General features: G+C 44.3%; 1 protein-coding gene across 4 annotated transcripts in view; it reads right to left on the bottom strand.

Moving 5' to 3' along the window:
• Window positions 1-19,812, bottom strand: part of LRRTM4 (leucine rich repeat transmembrane neuronal 4) — a 281,793-nt gene that overhangs the window by 57,330 nt on the left and 204,651 nt on the right. For 2 of the 4 annotated variants that reach the window (XM_062621101.1, XM_062621102.1), the window contains one exon: window positions 11,552-11,626. The exons of the other annotated variants lie outside the window; for them this stretch is intronic. In XM_062621101.1, the coding sequence (XP_062477085.1) occupies window positions 11,552-11,626 (75 nt within the window). The remainder of the gene's footprint in view (window positions 1-11,551; window positions 11,627-19,812) is intronic. 4 annotated transcript variants of the gene reach the window in all.

The following is a 19,812-nucleotide window of genomic DNA, read 5'->3' as shown; positions in this document are numbered from 1 at the left end:
AGGAGGAACACAGTTTGTGTTCTGCACGTATTTACTCAGCTCTGCATAGGCCATACCAGGAAATGAGAAACTGCTCTAATTTCCATTGGCATCAGCATGAGTCAGCTTAAGTAAGACAACATAAAGCACAAAGGAACAGGCACAGACACCAGGCTTCCACCTGAAAATCCTGAAGATAATGTGCTCCATTTAAACCACTGCTGCTGCAGGCCATGGAATATTTGTTAAAGTTCAATGCTCATCTTAAAGATCTCATTCTTAGGAATTTCAGCTGTCCCAAACTGGCTAGGATGATGCAGGAATTCAGGCTGTTTCCTCTGGTGTCTTACAGCATGTTTATGGAACACTAGGTTACCACAGACTTCCATTTAGGATACAGGATTTTCTCCTGTTCCTCTTAAACCTCAGCACTGGTATCCCATTTATGCTGAGCCTAATGACAGAGAAACAGGAGCCTGGGGTCAGTATGGGGGCTTTTGGGGATAAATACCGGGTAATACTACAAAAGAGCTCTGGATTCCTGCTCACTTGCTCCCAGACTATAAACACAGGCTGTGCGTACGACTGGCCTGTACACCAGGTATCCCTCAATCCTGGTTTAAAACAACCTGCAGAGAGATTACAGAATGCTGTGGGATTTTGTCTTGCATTCTCATCATCCCCAGGCAGAACAGAGACAGGAAATACCCCAAGAAATAGCACTCTCCAAAACCCTCAAAATTTTACAGACATAAAGGTAAAACTAAACCAAGAAAGTTAACGGTTAACATCTTGCAAAACCTTCATTGCTTACTTCTGTGCTGTCAAGAAAAGAGCTGTGAGGCAGGAGGATGAAAGTGCCTTTCAAACAGGGAGTAAAATGAACTGGGCATTTGTAAAGAGCTCAACTCAAGTGGTGTGCTCAGCTAACACTCCAAAGCATGACTGCAAGCTTATACCCACCCTTACAAGAGTAATTTCAATGCGTTTCACAGGAATGTGTTAGACTCCAATCGATAAGAAACCCTGTAATGAGCAACATCTACAAATAATGGCTTTACTTGTGTTTTTCAAGATTTGGCAACTGCTCCAAAACACAGGGATGTGGGAAAACAAACACTTCATTCTCTGCTCTGCCACAAGCAAATCACTTGACCCTATGGCTGCTGGAGGTACATCACCCTGTAACATGGGCACTCTGTGAAGAGGAACGTTGCAAATGATGTTCTGCATCTTTAACGTAGGAGAGTGTGACGTATCATGGAAATACTGATGACGTTCATCAGCATTCACCATTCAACAGGGACTGCAGTGATAGGACAAGGGGTGATGGGTTCAAACTGAAATAGGGGAAGTTCAGGTTGGAGGTAAGACAGAAGTTCCTCCCTGTGAGGGTGGGGAGGTGCTAGCACAGGTCAAGTACCTCTTGGTGGCTTTCACATTACCAGCTAGCTGGAGTTTTCCTACTAATACTGAATGAGTTAGAAAAAGATGCACTAACTTCAGGGCTTCATGCTTTGTACTCGACTATTTTAGAGCACTAAATGGCCAAAGCAGCTTTATAAACTGCAGCTAAATGTGCCACCACTGTTGAGCTCTGAGCGTGCAGATGAGCTCCTCATCCCAGCTGTGGTGGAAGCTGCCTCCACATAGGGAGAACAGGAGCAAAAGCCAACAGAAAAGGCAGGTTAAAGCCATTCCCTCTTGTCCTGTCCCTACAGGCCCTTGTCCCAAACCTCTCTCCAGCTTTCTTGTAGCACCTGCTTTGAATTACCCTCCACCTTTCTGTGTTGGTTATTGTGTGGGGGTCAGCTTCGCTCTGCTGCTACATTCCCAATGGGCTGTGCATTGCTCTCATACTTAACATCCCAAAAGTATGATGACCACAACCAAAGGTGCTGCACAGTGATTTCTCTCTCCCTAATGCCATTATAACAGCCAAAGACCAAACACATTTAAATGCTTTTGGCGTGAGACGGACCAGCAGATAACACCAGAGGCACCTACATTACAGATACATATTTCAACATGAATACACTGGAGTCCAGAGCCCTCTCCTCCTACCCACAGACCTCAACACACCTCTGTAGACCTACCCCCAAAGCACAGAGCTATGTAATGGACATCTCTTTTCTGCAGGTGCATGAACTGCTGTCATGCAATATGGATTTTAATAGAGAATGCAAAACCACACAATCAAACACTTTCTTCTCTTTATCTGATAAATGTATTTTTCTTCCCTTTATCTAATTCATTAAACTCCAAAGCAAACAGAGAATTTTCCTACCAATCTCAAAGGGTTTATGAAGCAGAGATTCAATGGAGCTAGATATACTTTAATTCACCTGTTAAATCATACTATTGATTTAATACACATGATCCAACAGCCTAGCTGGATCAGGATGGATTAGATTATTCAAGAGGGTAAGGTGGAAGTGTCACATGACAGCAGGAAGAGATAAAGGATTAGCTGAATGTTCTGACTGGGATGTGGGTCATATTTTAACTTGTGTCAGTTCAAATACCTGACAATTAATACCGAGGTCCTGGGTTTTATCCTTACTATTGAACTGAAGCAGATGGAGAAAGAAGTTCATGCTTGAGAATCCTCTTCTACTTGAGACACCAAAGATAAGGAGCATGGCATAATCTTTGCAAGTTTCCCAAACCACAGAATCCCAGCCTGATTTGTGTTGGAAGGGATCTTAAAGCCCATTCAGTTCCAACTCTCTGCCATGGGCAGGGACACCTTCAGTTAGATGAGGTTACTCCAAGCCCCTGTGTCCAACCTGGCCTTGAACACCGCCAGGGATGGGGCAGCCACAGCTTCTCTGGGCACCCTGTGCCAGCGCCTCAGCACCCTCCCAGGGAAGAGCTTCTGCCTAAGAGCTCATCTCAGTCTCCCTTCTGGCAGGTTAAAGCCAAAGTACTCATAAAACGTTCCATTAACCCAAGCACCCCACTCCTGGTTTATTTTCTGGTCTTTTCCCAGATGATCAATGCGGGCAGAGGAGAGGTGAAGCAGTTTGAAAACACTCTTCAACTTGTCAGCTGTAAACCCAGAGACACCACGTGAACCTGCCTGCTTTGAGCTTCTCTCCTCTGACTACAGGACTCTCAGTCTGCTATCGGTCTGGTACATACAGCACAGCAGTAGAAATCCCAGACTGAGTTTCACAATTAAATACAGTAATTCATTACTGCCATGGGCCAGCTGCTACCAGCAATATTAAACCAAGAGGAGCGAGCAAGAGAAGTTACAGCAATGGCTTATTATCATGCATAGTGACAGTGCCTTGGTGTGGGAATGGTGCACGTGGTGCAGAGTGAACTCAGGCAATGCACTTATGGTGGTAACTCACATGGAACAGTCTGGACTATGAGTGTTCTCTTCCTTCCTTCCTTCCATCAGGACCAGTACATGCTGTGGTGCTGGAAAGCCATGCTCTGGTTTGCACACTGCAGTCTTGCAAATAGCTTACAGGCCAAGCGCTTTTATCCCCTCCAAATAGGAAGGTAAAGTATTATTTTCTCTTGCAGAACACATAGCATTGGAAAGGATCTAACACACTTAACACTACCTACTTTAGCTGCAAGAGGAGCAAGGAATCCCACTACCTGTAAGGATTTGGGCCTCTCTGGTTTCACTGACATCAGCAGCCCATCCCATTTTCACCTTAATGACACTGAGCTTCCACCCTTACACGTCCATGTGCATGAATAACCTTCAGTCAAATGCCAAGCCTAAATCCTTGTCTGAAACCATCACAGTTATGCTCATTCCTGTTCTTCAAGCCTCAGTTTCCTTCACCAGAGGCCCACAGTTAATGTCCAGTCACTTGCTATCACAGAATCCTTTTCAAACAGATACTTCTCATTTACTACCCACAAAATGAGTGGTTTTCGTTTGTCTCCAACACAACACTTGTATGCAAAGAGGCTCAGCCTTTCTCTCCCACAGAGACATACGGTCAACTACAATTATTAATCCCCCATTGTTGTTGTGACTTTAAACCGTGCTTTAAAGCCACTGTGATCCCTTTCAAGCAGTGGAGGGAAAGAGCACTTTAATCACTAAAAGTGCATTAAAAATTCAGCACTGGAATCTTACCTAATAGACTGATATCTCCCAGGAGCTGTCAGGGTAGGACTGGCTATCCAAAATTCACTGTCCACATTTAACGCATGTTAAATCTACCTGACACTGGGCTCTGCTTGCTTTCATGTTTAAAGAGAGGCTTAAATTCGGACCTGTTCAGAGTTTAAATAAATCAGAGAAGTTTAGTTGTGTCTTTTTACAGTGTTGTAAGACCAACTTCTATGTCAAGAGCCAGCAGACACTGGGTCCTCCTTGTCCCTCCAAACTGTCAAGGCTGTCTCAATGTCTGTGGTACACCCCAGATAGGGAGCACAGTGTAACTGTTATTGCACTGACTTAAAATCTGAAGCCATGTGTCTTAAATTATGCTTTGCCACCACCAACTTTGCCATTGGCTGCGATGAGGGCTAAACTGGAAAAGACACACAAACAGATACAGAGAATAAGGAAGCCCAGTTAAAGCCTTAATTAGCCTCTCAATGCACATAGAATCCCAGACTGGTTTGGGTTGGAAAACACCTTCAGATCACCCAGTTCCAACCCCTGCCACGGGCAGGGACACCTTCCACTGGAGCAGCTTGCTCCAAGCCCCTGTGTCCAACCTGGCCTTGAACACTGCCAGGGATGGGGCAGCCACAGCTTCTCTGGGCACCCTGTGCCAGCGCCTCAGCACCCTCACAGGGGAGAACTTGTGCCTTGCTTCCAACCTGAACTTCCCCGTTTCAGTTTGAACTCATGCTCCCCTGCCCTGACTACACAGATTTAGACAGGAGTCCATCTAAATTCGGAAGCAGGTAGAAGCAATCTACCCATTCCTCAGTTCTTCCTCCTATGACTACAAATAGTTTTCTGGTTCATTTCACGGTATTTCTTCCCACCCTGATGTTACAACCAGAAACCACACTGGGAACAATTTGGGATTGAACAGAAAATGATAGTGTCTAGACAGCAACTATGCCTGAAGTATTTTCAAGGAATATAAAAAACAAGCATTACCATCAGCTCTAATAGCAAGAGCTTAATAGTGATGTTAATTTTAACTGATTCAAGATGGCTATTCAAAAAAACCAAACCAAACCAAAGCCACAAAAGAAAATCAATGACCTGGAACAGAAATTCCAATTTTCAAAGCAGGACAATTATTACATTCAACTAATACTGAATTTTCTAATGAACAGTATCAGAATATAATCTTTACAGAATAGCCTGCAAGAAACCTGGAGAGGGGCTTTGGACAAGGGCCTGTAGGGACAGGCCAAGGGGAATGGCTTGAACCTGCCAGAGGGGAGACTGAGATGAGCTCTTAGGCAGAAGCTCTTCCCTGTGAGGGTGCTGAGGCGCTGGCACAGGGTGCCCAGAGAAGCTGTGGCTGCCCCATCCCTGGCAGTGTTCAAGGCCAGGTTGGACACAGGGGCTTGGAGCAAGCTGCTCTAGTAGAAGGGGTCCCTGCCCGTGGCAGGGGTTGGAGCTGGATGAGCTTTAAGGTCCCTTCCAACCCAAACCAGTCTGGGATTTTTATGCTTTATGCCCCTATCTGGGATTCAAACACTTAATTCATTTTTATTCTTAAGAAGTAAACAGAGCTGCAAACAGTTCGATTTACAACTAAAAGGAGACTCGAATCAGGCACTGGATTCCCTTCTGCATTTGAGAAAAACCATTCCCTTGAAAAAGAACGCATTTTGTTCTAACACTCCAAGGGTTTGTTGCTCTGGATCCCATCTGCACACCTTTTTTAAAGGAGCTTGCCAAATTTTTTATCCACAGCCCATTTTCCCTGCCTGTCTGTGGACTGCGATGCTTGGTTAGGTTCAGGCATTCAGAAAGAGGTCTGCAGGCAACATTTACACATCGAATGACCCAGACTAAACCTCAGCACTTTCCACTGGCTTGTGGAAAATATTCCTACACAACCTGCTTCTGTGTACCAGAAGGAGCTGCTTTGACTGAGAGTACCTATAGGAACACGTAACATCAAATAATGACATGAGAATTTCAAAGAGCTTGGTTCTGCTGAGGTCAGATTAAGTTAAACTGGCAGCATTTAGTGATTACTTCTGGTTTATGGAAAGAGCTGCAGGCTTTGATTTAAAAATCAAGAAAATACAGATTTGAAATTGAAGAACTTCATGTTTTTAATGCAGATCCTGTATTGCAGATCAAGAGCCATAGTGAGGGCCACTGTAATTCTCTGGGTCAAGATGCATTAGAGTCTGGTCCTTTATGTCCAAAACAAACGGCACATCTTTAAAAGAGCTTGTCTAAGATTTGCAGCGCAGCTCCTACAATCAAAGCTGTAAACAGCTTCTTGGCTTTGTCCTGAGTAAGCAAGAAAAATTACAGAGAGAAAAGCATCAAAACTCTGGATCTTGAAAGTGGCCGAAACCTTGACAACAGCGAACAGCTTCCAGGCCAACGCTGGCATTCCAAGGGAACAACAGAAGTGGTCTTCAGGGTCTCTAAACCAAGTGCCTTTATCAAACACTACCCTTTCCATAATAGTGCCATTATGTTCTATTGGTGGAGTCTCTGCACGACTGCACTGATAATGAAGTCCATAAAGGATGCAGTCTGCCTTCTGCAGAGACTGGAGCAGGCAGTGCCTGGCAGGGAAGGAAATCAATGACTCCAATGCAAGCACCCTGTTGCCTACAGTGTGGAGTTACCAATTTTCCTCCCAGCTAGACAGCAGCTGCTTCAGTCACAAAAAAAAAAAAAAAAGGGAAAAAGAGGAAAAAAAAAAGAGAAGAAAAAATAAGAAATAAACCCCCACCCTCCACAGAGCAGCCACCATGCGGTACATCGGGCTAGAAACATGGATATGCAGGAAGCTCATATTCATGGCAAGCTGAAGATCCAGCTTCTTTTGGTAAGATTTTAATTTCCAGATCTTCAACCTTAAGTACCAGGACATCTGTTCAAGCTTTCTACGTGGATCTAACCCCCAAAGCAGATCCCCTCAGCTGCTGTGGATAGAGGGATAAGCTTAGCTATGGAAGGCTCTACTGCTAGGTCAGTGCCTGCCCACTGTTTGCAATAACATTCAATTTAACTCTGCTAGAACAAGTCAGTCATTCACAGCCTGATTTTCCCATTAAGAGAAAAATATTAAGAGAAATGTTACCTGTAACCAGGCAATGAGGAAACAAAACCATAAGTACAGCTTCAGCTCCCCTAAATGCGCTGCCTATGCTGCTATCAGTGTGCTGGTTTCCAGCACTGAGCCAGGCACTGAGCTGGATACAGCACTCACTGAACTGAATGGTGTCGTGGTTTAGCTGTGGGTGCTCCAAGGCCTCACTCTGTACACATCTGACTGCTCATTTCACAGAAGAGCAGAGGCACACACAGCCAGACCAAGATTTGGGCTAAATAAATGAACTGCTCTAAGGATCCCAGTACAGGTCAGGACAGCACTTCTCAGAACAAGGCTTTTAGAGTGTGAGAAGGTTCCTTAATGTGTTTTCCTCCATCAAAGGAACATAAAACCACCCTACGTTAGCACCACTACACTGAGAGAAAGTGGTGAAATAAACACAAACTCATCCCTGAACACCTCACAGATAAATCATACCCGGATTTCCCATAGTTACTTGGAAAAGTAATTTGCAGAGTAACATGTACTTCATGAAACCTGATGACAAATGAAGTCTGAAACTTACTTTGCATAACGGGAACTACCCATGTGTGTGTAGGCATTTATCCTATGGTAAGCTCTAATGGCATCTTTCTTGGTGAGGAAGGTAACACAGTGCTTATTACAGACCAGGATGATAGCATGGACAATACAGATGACCTGTACTAAATATACACCTTGGTTACCTTATAGGCAGGGTCTTGCTTACCGGCCCACATACCCAACTCATGGTCCTGGCAAGTTCACAGCATTAACATTCTCTGGGCTTTTCTATGATACTGTTTGTGCTTTTCAATTTGGTAGACTTCTGAGTTAATAAACCTCCTTTTCCCTTCACTGGAACACAATGGATAATGAGAACCATCACCCTGAACCTCTAAAATATCCTAGGACACTCAATAAACACGGTACAGCGCTGCAAGTCCATAATTTGCAAAAGAAAAGTAGCAGATATTTCATATTTAAACACTGCAAGTGTCAACTCTGGGTACATGCATCAGCAAGAGACTTGGTGAAGAAGAACAAATAAGACACTACTACATATATTTATTCCAAACAGAGCAGCAGACAGCACTAACTTAATGCAATATTTAATTTAAAGCTTGGGCTGCTATGCTAGCATCACCAAAGTTAATTTATACTACTGAGTATGACTGTATGGCCTTTATTTTAATACTCTGCCATTAACCAGTTCCCTGTGTTAGTTCAGAACAGAGCCAAGCGGAAGCTTGAACCCAGACACTAAGACAACCCATGGAATTTCTCATCCTCTTATAGAATCATGCTATGGTTTCACTGACATGGTTGGAAGCGACCTTAAAATCACCTAGTTCTAACTGCCTGCACAGGCAGGGACCCCTTCCACTGGAGCAGCTTGCTCCAAACCCCTGTGTCCAACCTGGCCTTGAGCACTGCCAGGGATGGGGCAGCCACAGCTTCTCTGGGCACCCTGTGCCAGCGCCTCAGCACCCTCACAGGGGAGAAGAATTTCTGCCTTTGATCTAGCCTGAACTTCCCATTTCAGTTTGAACCCATCACCCCTTGTCCCATCCCTACAGTCCCTGATGAAGAGCCCCTCTCCAGCATCCTTGTAGCCCCCTTCAGACACTGGAAGCTGCTCTGAGGTCTCCACACAGCTTCTCTTCCCCAGGCTGAACAGCCCCAATGCTCTCAGCCTGGCTCCATACAGGAGCTGATGTAGCCAATGATCATCCTCACGGCCTCCTCTGGACTTGCTCTAACAGTTCCATGTCCTTATGTTGAGGACATCAGAACTGCACACACTGTTCCAAGTGGGGTCTCGCAAGAGCAGAACAGAGGGGCAGGATCCTCTCCTTCAGCCTGTCTTTGGGGAGGCAGCAGCTCACTGCAGGAGCTAACAGGGTTAAGCATTCGTCCACGAGAAGCTTTGACTTTCAAATGGAAGCCTTCAGCATCAAGACAAATCCATCATTCTAATGCTCAGAACTAAGCTGTTGAAACCAAAGGAAATGAATCCATCCAGGGATCATTAGCCATGTGTAAAGCGTTGCTCCCAGAATTAATAGATGCTATGTCATGCCTTGGGACTACTTTCAACCCGTTCCCAGTCAGCTGGAAAAGGACAGAGGAAAATTTCTATTCTATTTTTTCCCTGCTCTCTCTTTCTTCCTTCCTGCCTCCTTTTGAGATCCACACTGCTGAGAACTTCTCCACAGAGCAATTCATAATCTATTAAAATAAGCACTGCTGCTGCTAAGCATAAACCCAAAGATGAATTAGCAAAACAGGAGAACAATACTAACACTGAGGAGCTGAAAGCTCTTTGCAGGCATGGGAATAGCTTGCACCAAATGTCTGCCTGCCCCCTGAGATGAGTACTCCAAAGCAAACCATCTGCATCAGAAAACAGCCACCAAAAAGGCTGATTGTATTGCTCAAACCTCAAACTTCAGCACCTCTTCTGACCACAACAGACTGACCATGAGCATAAGGAATTCTGCTTACTCTGGGTCATACTGGTAAAGTCTGTGTAGATTATACAACCACTAATGAACCATTAACATATGCTTCCTTTCACTGAGAGGTTTCAAAGGTTTCTAAGCCTTGGGATCCATCCCAGGGAGCATCAAACAAGCAGCTCCTTTTAGACTGCTGAATGCTGCCATAACCTGGCTGCACGGGAGGAAAAAGACCCCATGAAAGTCATTGTGTAAAGCAACAGCCTCCCAGCTTGCTCAGCTCCAACCCTGCTGCACTCCAGGTTATCCCAGCACTTGCTCAGTGTCTCACTTCCTCCCCTCTAACACAGTCAAGGGCTGTGCAGCTTTAACCCTAAGCCAGCACACAGCAATGAATAACACTGCATTCCCAAAAAGACTTGCAAACATGTTTGTGCTTTTCAATTTGATAGACTTCTGAATTAATAAAACTGCTTTCTCCTTCAGTGGTACACAGTGGATATGAGAACCATCATCAGTGCTCTCTTCCCAGTGCTCTTAAATAAGCAGGACAGGTTTGGCTTCTACTTCAGCAGTGAAGATGGAAAATAATCCAACATCTTCATTGCAATGGTCTTCCAAGATTTTTTATTCCATGCTCTTACAGTGACTTAATGACAATCAGTCAAGTCGCTCCATGTCGTTTCTCAATACATTACTCCAGAATAAGGACATTCATCTCGCACCCAGCTCACAGCTGAAAGGTGCTGTATGGAAAAGCTTTCATTTCTATGTGGTTTAAAATACAACACCACCTGGAGATAACAAACAATTGGCCTTAATTCTACACATCAAAACAACCAGCAACTCCCAAAGAATGCCCAAAACAGTAACAAGCAGCTTTCTGTACACTGAGGCACTGAGCCAAATTCATTTGCCACCAAGAGCTACATATTCAGGGCTGTATTCTGGTAAATCAGAAGGAAAAAGTCTCAGGAAGTTTAGCAGTAGAAGTTTTTCCATGCCTAACTATCCAATTTTAAGGAATATATATATACACACACTCAAATATAGACTTTCAAATTGCCAACACTTAAAATTCCTGCTGAAGGCAATTTGCTTTCCATGCCATGAAATGAAAAAGGAGCCTTAGAAGCTGAAGCCATTCAGAGCACTCTGGTACTGCAGCAGAGAACACAACAGTGGATTCTTGTCCAGAAACACTCAAGTTTTCATCTTACTAAACAGTTAGCATGCCCAGAGCATCCTTTCTCATGTAGAGGAGATTAACTATGGTGGCCCTGCTCGACAGCATGCTTACATAGGCCTTCCTTTAGTATCCCAAAAACTGAAAGATGAAAGGGTTCTGCTACGGTTCTGTACAACAGATAGAGAACAGTGCATAGATACAGTGAACATACAACAGATCTGAAACTGGTTTTTGATTGCAGGGTTTAAAGACAAAACAAAAGTGATTTAATCACTGTTACAGTTTTGTTTCATTTCTTATATTCCATTGTTGAATACTGTATCTGCTGTAAATAAAGGAATACAACAGCTCAGCACAAAGAAAACTGCAGGGCCTGCATTTAAATATCACATCTTCCCTTACTGAGTTTTTAGCCATCAAAACTTGCAGCAAGTACATGTTGTGTCAAAACTCCATTCTGAAAGCTTAAGCTTTGCACTAACTAAAGACATTATTTGCATCAGCTCCAAAAGAACCAGTCAGGATGATGTAACAACTCAGCTAAGGAAGGAAAATCTCCTTAGAGGTACCAAACTTTGCTGCGAGCTTCCAAACTTTCCCAAGACAACAAAGCTGCAGAAGAACAACTCCATCCTGTACCTATAGAAATAAGCTTAAACAATTGGCACATTCATTAGGAATTTGCTGAATTTGAGATGACCACTCACCTTGGATGGATGAAGAAAAGCTGGAGCAGAGAGTTCAAAGCCTTCGTATAAAATCTCACCACAGCCTGGCAGCCCCTGCAACAGAAACAGGTTCCTCTACTCTATAAACGCTAAACCAGATTCTGCCCTGCATGAAATGATGCTGAACCCCACCAGGAAGAATTCAACCCTACTCATGACACAGATGGCTGTTGCTTTGAGTAACTGATGCTTTTAACAGCTGTAGTAGCTACCAGGTGCCTTTAATATCAGAAAGTTTTGACTATCACTAGAACACACCCAGTACTGCAGGTGAGTAACATTATATGGAAACAGAAAAGATAATACAATTATGTTATTAAAATGTCTCATAGATTTGAGATTAAATCGACTTTTTACATTACATGTCATCATCTTTGATCATTTTAAGAACTCTTTAACATACACCTCTCTAAACAATATAATTATATATAATTATAACCTGCAATCTGGAATTTTTGGTACTATCAAACTCTGGGTTCACTGCTTCAGTGAATATCATGGTTCCATGTTTTCTAGACATCTGAATAAATGAGGAAGAGTTACTAGACAGAAAAGGAAATCAAGTCACCTATTTGATACTAGATTTGATCACTAAAATGATCTGAGGTTGCAGGTGATTCATAACTAGTAGATCTTTCCTTGCAGGAAGTATATTCTGTACTGAAATCAACAGCTCATCTCGTGCCATCCCACTGTGCCATCCCAGCCCCACGTGTTACGGAAGCATGTTTCAGAGGACTCCTTTGTTACTCCAAGCCTTGATGTGTTCAGTCTTCCATACCACAGTCACAGGTGGTGTCTTTACCTTATACCACTAGAACAATCCTGCAGAACTTCCTCATCCAGTGGGAATTCATCATATCACAGCAAGGCCCAACCTCCCCCCACCCTTTCTGATGCAAACACTGCCACTGAACTAAAACATAAAAGGTGCCAAAGAAGCAAACCTACCCAGGAAAGGATCTTCTTCATTGCTTATGTATAATTAGATCTGGTAAAAGAGCCAAGCAGGATCTGACCTTCTGCTACAAGGACATGGCAAACCTGAAAATAAACCCCCCCAAACCAACCAAAAAAAGCCCCCCCAACACCCACTCCTTTGACTCTGGAGTTCATTTAGCAAATGTAAGATGCGGGCGTTGCAGCAAGCAAAGTAACTGGACACAACTGTTTGTACAACTCATCCAGTCAACGATTTTGTAATGGCTTGACATAAAAAGTGGTACCCGCCTCACAGTGTCTGCATGCTGACGGGACCCTGGTTAGGACCTGCTGCCCAGGGACACGTCTTTGCAGTGTGCACAGCCTGTAGTTCTCACTGGGATTTGCTTTGTTGCTGTTGTCATTTTCTTTAAGTGAGAGCAAGCAGAACTCTTACTTCACCCATCTTTCTTAGCCTTAAATCTCTTAGTGTGTTAGAATGAGCTCCTCTCCTGACTAAACACAGGGCTCTCTTCTACTTCATCATTTTCAGTATTACCACCAAGAAGACAGACATAAAAGTCTCACTATAAATGAGTGAAGTTCACAGGGTTCAATGAGCTCAATTCTCACTGCAGCCTGGCCTGACACAAAGCTGACTGGCACCAGCACATAAAGTCTGATTTCAGGGTTTGGCTCAGCCTCCTACACCAAAACAGTGTGCATCTGAGATCTAGGCTTCCTCATAACTGAATATTCATTAAAACTGCAGACACAAAGAGAATATAATGAAACAGTAGATGACTCAACAATAAATCATCATCAATTCCACTAAGCTCACTTCAACCTGTTTACACAATGGAGCAAGGCTACAAGGAAGCCGCACACAGACTGCAACAAAGCACACAAACCACCACAAAAAGCTTGGCAAAACATGGGATTGTTTAGGCTGGAAAAGATCTTTAAGGTCATCAAGTCCAACTGTTACCCACCCAGCACTGCCAGCACTAAATCATGTCCCCAGGCGCCACATCTACACGTCTTTTAAACCCCTGCAGGGATGGGGACTCCACCACTGTGCTGGGCAGTCTGCTCCAGCTCCTTTGCCTTTCTCTGGATCTGCTCCAGCACCTCAATGTCTCCCTTGTAGTGAGGGGCCCAGAACTGAACACAGGATGCGAGGTGCAGCCTCACCAGAGCTGAGCCCAGGGGGACAATCCCTTCCCTCCATAGAGCCTCCTATCATCTAGCAGATCAACACTCCCACCCAACTTGGCTTCACCTGCAAACTCACTGAGTGTGCTCCTCATCCCAATCACTGATGAAGATACTAAAGAGAACTGGCCCCAGCACTGAGCTCTGGGGAAACCACTTACAAGCAGCCACCACAGGATTTAACTCCATGCACCACCGCCTCGGCCTCCAGCCAGCTAGTTGCCTACCCAGTGAACAGCACACCCATCCAAGCCATGAGCAGCCAGTTTCTCCAGGAGAACACTGCAGGAAATGGTGTCAAAGGCTTTAGTAAAGTCTCAGTACACAACATCCACAGCCCTTCCCTCCTCCAAAAGCTACCTGGCTAAGCTAATTATTCTCTTCTTTCAGATTAGTCAAAGTAGCTGTATTAACTGCATGGAAAAAAGTCTACTATGCCCTTCCATATTTCCTTTTACTAACTTTAAGTTCATTCTCTCTTCATTATTAGGACCTGCTCTGCATTGTCCTGGATGAATAAATATAAAAATTCAAGTCCAGGTATTTTGTTCTCAGCTACTGGGAAGTGCCGTGTGGTGTTTTCTCTCTTCTGAATAAGGAAAATTGAAGAGACACATTTGTTCATGACACCAACAGAATCGCTGGTTTGTAACAAGACAAATATTATCCCAAGTTAATGTGAAGGTAGCATACATAATGCAGCATATCAATTTTGTATGACATATGAGCTTGTCCTGAATAACAACAACTTAAACCCAGCATTGTGTTGCAGTGACAACTACTACACTGTAAACTACTGCAGTGGGACAGACATTAATGCATTGCAGCAGGTAGGGTGACACACAGAGAAAAAACATCACTGCAAAATGATGAATGCTTTACATTTTATGACATAAATACTTCCTCCAGGACTACTATCCCTTGTCACGACAAAAGGACCTTCTGGTATTACTCCAATTTATTAAGTAAGCCCCACTGCAACAAAAATCAAGTAGAGGACAGCCACAGAATCAGGAGTGGTTTGATCGGAAGGGACCTTAAAGTTCATCCAGTCCCAACCCCCTGCCATGGGCAGGGACCCCTTCCACTAGAGCAGCTTCCTCCTCTTGCCAGCACCTCAGCTACCTCACAGGGAAGAGCTTCTTTCTTGCATCTAACAACTTCCCTGTTTAAGTTTAAACCCAACACCCCTTGTACTGTGTCCCTCATATGGATGCAACAGCAGAGAAAGCATCCAGGAGCTTTCACCTAAAACTCCTGGAGAGTACTATGAAATACAAACCTAGGAGCATATCTGTTCTCTTACAGCCAAGAATTTACCTGTCAAACAAGCCCTGACTCAAGAAACACTTTACGTGATATAGTGGGCAGCATGCTTCACTGGGAAACCTGAAGAGTTGGAGTCATTTCAGTTTGACAGATACCTGCTTTAATCCCATCAAATGGTTGTGTCCATTTTCCCAGCGATGCTAATATAATAATGGAGAATTCCATTCATTTTAGTGAAGCTAAAGCCTGCAGTGGATAAGATGGATGGGCAATACTAGTCCTGCAGGACTGCCCAACCATTCCACTGCTTGATCTTGAAAAGCCCTCAGAACACATGCTTCCACAGGGAGCTTCAGGCAGGTATATGCTCAGAATACAGACAGAGCATGTAATTTCCTGCACTGATTTAACAGGCATGCATGAGAAACTGGTATGTACAGTTCTGAAGGCAAATAGGCTGGTATCACCAAGGAAGTGAACGAACAATTCACATTCTTGTCTTGGCAATGGACCACTGAAATGACTATCCTTGTTGAGGGTACCACTGTCTTCAAGCTGCTTTGGAAAGGTAGTAAGAAACCACCACAATTAATCTGTTCATTTAACAGTTCTGCTCTTAAACTTCCTTTCTTGTTCTTATTTCCACATGAAATTCTCTCACACAGGAAGAGACTACATCACATTCAAGTGGAAGGGCCCTTGCTTAGTGTTCGAAAACAACAGGAAATGCACAAAAAGAATCCCAAATCACAGGGTCTTCAGCCAAAACATCGCGGGGGAGAATTATCCAGTGCTAAAAATCAGTTGTAAGAGCAGAGAAACTTTCTCCATGTTATACACAAGCTACTGTCTTTCTCGTCCTTTCTGCCAACTATTTTAAGCCATTCTGTCTCTGCTGGCGTCAGTTGTTGCTAACCATAGTAATCTCCTTTTACAGGAAAATAAAAAGGCTTCATGTGATTATGTAAAGTCAACCAAGAATAGAGATGAATATAAATACCAAGGAATGTATCAGCTGTTAACATTCAAGACAAGCTGTAAGCTTTTGGAAGCAACAATGTTTAGATGTCTTTAGTAGGCATTCACCATTTGTGTAAGAACTACAACATCTTGAACTGATCTATTTAGATTTGGGGCCAGGATTTCAAGAGGGGCTGGCGCAGCAACAACAGCTTCCTACAGAACAGGGGCAGCAGTGTCACAGTCAGGACTTCGCTTGACCATGTGGACCGAGATTGCTCATTTCTGGCCTTACTGACAAACTGAGACCTGGTCCGTTTGCTCAGGGAGGAAAAGGGAAGTTATTTGAGTGAGTTTCAGGCTTTTACCAGTTTTCATGCTTTTTAAAAACAATACTTCCTCTTCTTCTTTCTTTTTGCGGTGCAAAAGTGCACACACTTTTCAATTCTCTTCCCTCCATCATCACAGTTTCTCTTTTTCATGGCAGCACAAACTGAAGATGACAGTAATTCCAACCGGAATCACACAGAACCTTGACTGCATGGAAGAGCTTTGCAGAGATTAGCTGGTTTCCAGTTCTAATGAACCAGCTTAAACAGAGACAGTGTTTACATGCAGGAGAACTAAACCCATTCAATTGCTGTCTTCATGCGAGGTGCCCAGGGCTGCCAGTGCTCTTTTGATGGCAGTTCCCAGAGGTTTAATTTACAGCTTTGATACCTTTCCCCATAGCTGCTGCTGGACCTGATCAGTAGCTTGCAAAGGAAATGTAAGTGAAAGCAGTCAGAAACTGTAGGCGGCTTGGCTCTGCAATACTTGGGAGTTCCCAGGTTTCACCTCAGCTTTCTGAATCATTCTAGAAGACTGAAAAGGTAAACTCTCATGTTGCCCATATTTCTGTTGATCTACTACAGCGCTTTGCAACTTTCCTTTAAGAAAAGCTTCCCTAAAAAGGCTGCCACAACTGACAGACCCTTCCATCACCCTCAAAACTTCAAACACCAAGCAGTGACTGACTGTATCTGACAAATCACACACAGAATGGCTTGGGTTGGAAGGGACCTTAAGGCTCATCCAGTTCCAACCCCCTGCCACGGGCAGGGACACCTTCCACTAGAGCAGGTTTGCCTCAAGCCCCGTTCAGCCTGGCCTTGAACACTGCCAGGGATGGGGCAAATGTTTGCTTTAAGGGAAAGGAATGATTAGCACTACAACCAGACCACGTGAACAGGGCACACAAGTGCATGCCTATGATGCATATAAGAAAACGTGCAGTGAAATTGTCCACAATACTTCTTTGTTCCTCTCTAAATCTTGTATTGCAAAGTCCATGAACTTTGTAGCTTCCATAATAATATTTCTTAGCATGTGGAGTTCACACGACTATTCTCAATACACAGACTTTTTTCTGTGACAAAGGATCTCAAACATCGGCCACTCCAGAGCAAGGTATAAAACAGGACAGGGGAAAAGCAGTGAAGCAGATGAAGCAAAATACAGTAACGTGCTTCCCTGAGCAGCATGTGCATATGCACTTTCTTGACTGATGGCCTCGGCTCATAATCTTGTTAAATCAGATGAAGTTGCTGAAAGCCTCCCCTGGCTTTAGCTCCTCAAAGCCACTGTAAAAACGTTTTAGGCATTCTGGAGCCCATGTCTCCTCAATTTATGGCTCCTGTGATCACTGAGTCATACCTGCAAGTTGACAGAGCCTTGGCATCATGCTGCGGCAACAGATTCCTGCCTCCAGCAGAAAGCTACCAGTCCACAGTGTCAAGCACCAACCCTCGTGAGCTAAACCAGGTACCACACCGTGATTTCCAGACATGTTAACATGCCACACAGCAAGCTGATAGCTGACAAGCTGCCATTCAGGTACTCCTTCCACAGGGAAGATAAGAGGGCAGCCTGATTGCAGGGAATGACTGCTGCTACCGCAGACTTGAGCCCAGAGCATCTTGACTGGGTTCAAGTCAGGGGTTAAAGGCACTTACAGCTACAGCCAGGTCAGAATCTCATGGAGCCCGAGGCCCTCTGGTGTAGGGCTGTACCCCTGTGGTCATCCTGATCCCTGCAGCAGGTCCCTTCACTCGGGGTACAGTGTTATGCTGGGCAACTGTTCCACATACAGCTCAGACTGCATTATCATACTGAGCTGCACTGAACAATAACAGAGTGACAGGAAAACAGAACAGGTCTGTAAGCAGCTAAGCTACACCAGAAATGAATTCTGTACCCATCTTGTTCAGCACTAGATACTTAAATGCTTACAAATTTGGCTGTAGAGTCACAACTGAAAATGTTATCTTTCCTCCCCCTCCAAAATCCCTTTCAGTCCAATGAAAACGAACAGTGTAAATGTCAACGCTAACCCAGTATCAAACACTTGTGCAGTATCAGCCTGACACTCAAACACAGAGGGGAATCAAGTTTAAACCAGATTTCAAGTCACCATGATTAAGAACTTTGTGACAGAACCCTCTTTGAACATGAAAAGCCAAGTAAGACATACTCCATTTTTAATTCATGCCACTAGTTACAAACAATACAGGTGCTTCAGAACAGTGAATTACGTTCTCTCTCCTACTCTGAGCACAGCAGTAAGAATGAACAATGAGATGTGACTATGATGGAAAACCAGCCTCTACATCTGAATTTTAACTGAGGCGTCTTTCTGCATATAGCATTGCACACTGCAAGTACTACAATGCTATCTGGAAAGTAATTAATCTTCTTCCTTCTCTCAGTCTCTCGTCTACCAAACTATGCTGAAAAATTCTTGTGCCTCCTGTTTCTGTAGTAAAGATATTACTCCTGAGTTATCTGCACATTGAGCATTAGTGATGAGATGCCTTGTACCTCTGTAGGATAAGATGCCTCCAAATTCAAAGCTTCTAATAATTTCCTTTGTGAAATAAATCCCTCTGCCTGATAAAAGCATTCCTCCATCCCTGACAGTCTGCATCTATACCATCAGACACAATACAGATGACAGATCTGTGTTTGCAGAAAACTGGGGTTATACCCTTGTGTTTTGTGGTCTTGTAGCCACACAAGAGAGGGTTAGAAATAGCCCAAAGCAGCAAGGCCTCCCCTTCCCATGTGCCTGCTGAAGAACATGTACTTACTTGGTATAAATACTGTAAGTATCATAGAATCACAGACTGGTTTGTGTTGGAAGGCACCTTAAGGCTCATCCAGTTCCAACCCCTGCCACGGGCAGGGACCCCTTCCACTGGAGCAGCTTGCTCCAAGCCCCTGTGTCCAACCTGGCCTTGAACACTGCCAGGGATGGGGCAGCCACAGCTTCTCTGGGCACCCTGTGCCAGCGCCTCAGCACTCTCACAAGGAAGAGCTTCTGATCTTGTTCAGCTGATCCAGCAGCATTTCAGCTGGGGAAGCTGATACCCCACACAGGGTTTCAGTTTCATGCTGCAAACTGAGGCAAGGATCACACACAGGAAAACGTGACTTGGGAAGAAGCATCTGAGAGAGCTCTTGCACCTTCCCAGAAGCAGCATTAGAAGTGAAAATCAAAGGACCCCAGGAGCTGATCTGCCCCACAGCACTGGCAGTAAACATGTAGCACTCGCCTTACCCATCTGCAAGAGGATGCTCCTGGAGGCAGGCTGGACCCTTGGGAGCCATGATGTACCTCACAGAGCAGCACTGCTCTGTGGCTGACTTGGTATCTCCTCCTCTTGGTTTTGATCCCCAGTCAGGGATCAAGCCTTGCAAAAGAGAACCTCAGCTACTGTAGTTTCCGGTTCTTCTCCTCTCCCCTCCCTTTTTTTCATATCATCCTGGCTAATAACTGTGAGTGGACAAAGCAGATGCTGTTTGCCAGAGACAACAACATGGTCATCAGCAACAGA

Source organism: Pezoporus occidentalis, unplaced genomic scaffold, assembly GCF_034315485.1.
Source record: "Pezoporus occidentalis ecotype Australia unplaced genomic scaffold, CSIRO_AGI_Poc_V1 ctg228, whole genome shotgun sequence".
Lineage (NCBI taxonomy): Eukaryota > Metazoa > Chordata > Aves > Psittaciformes > Psittacidae > Pezoporus > Pezoporus occidentalis.
The sequence above is the reverse complement of the archived record's forward strand: the minus strand, read 5'-3'. Positions and strand labels throughout refer to the sequence as shown.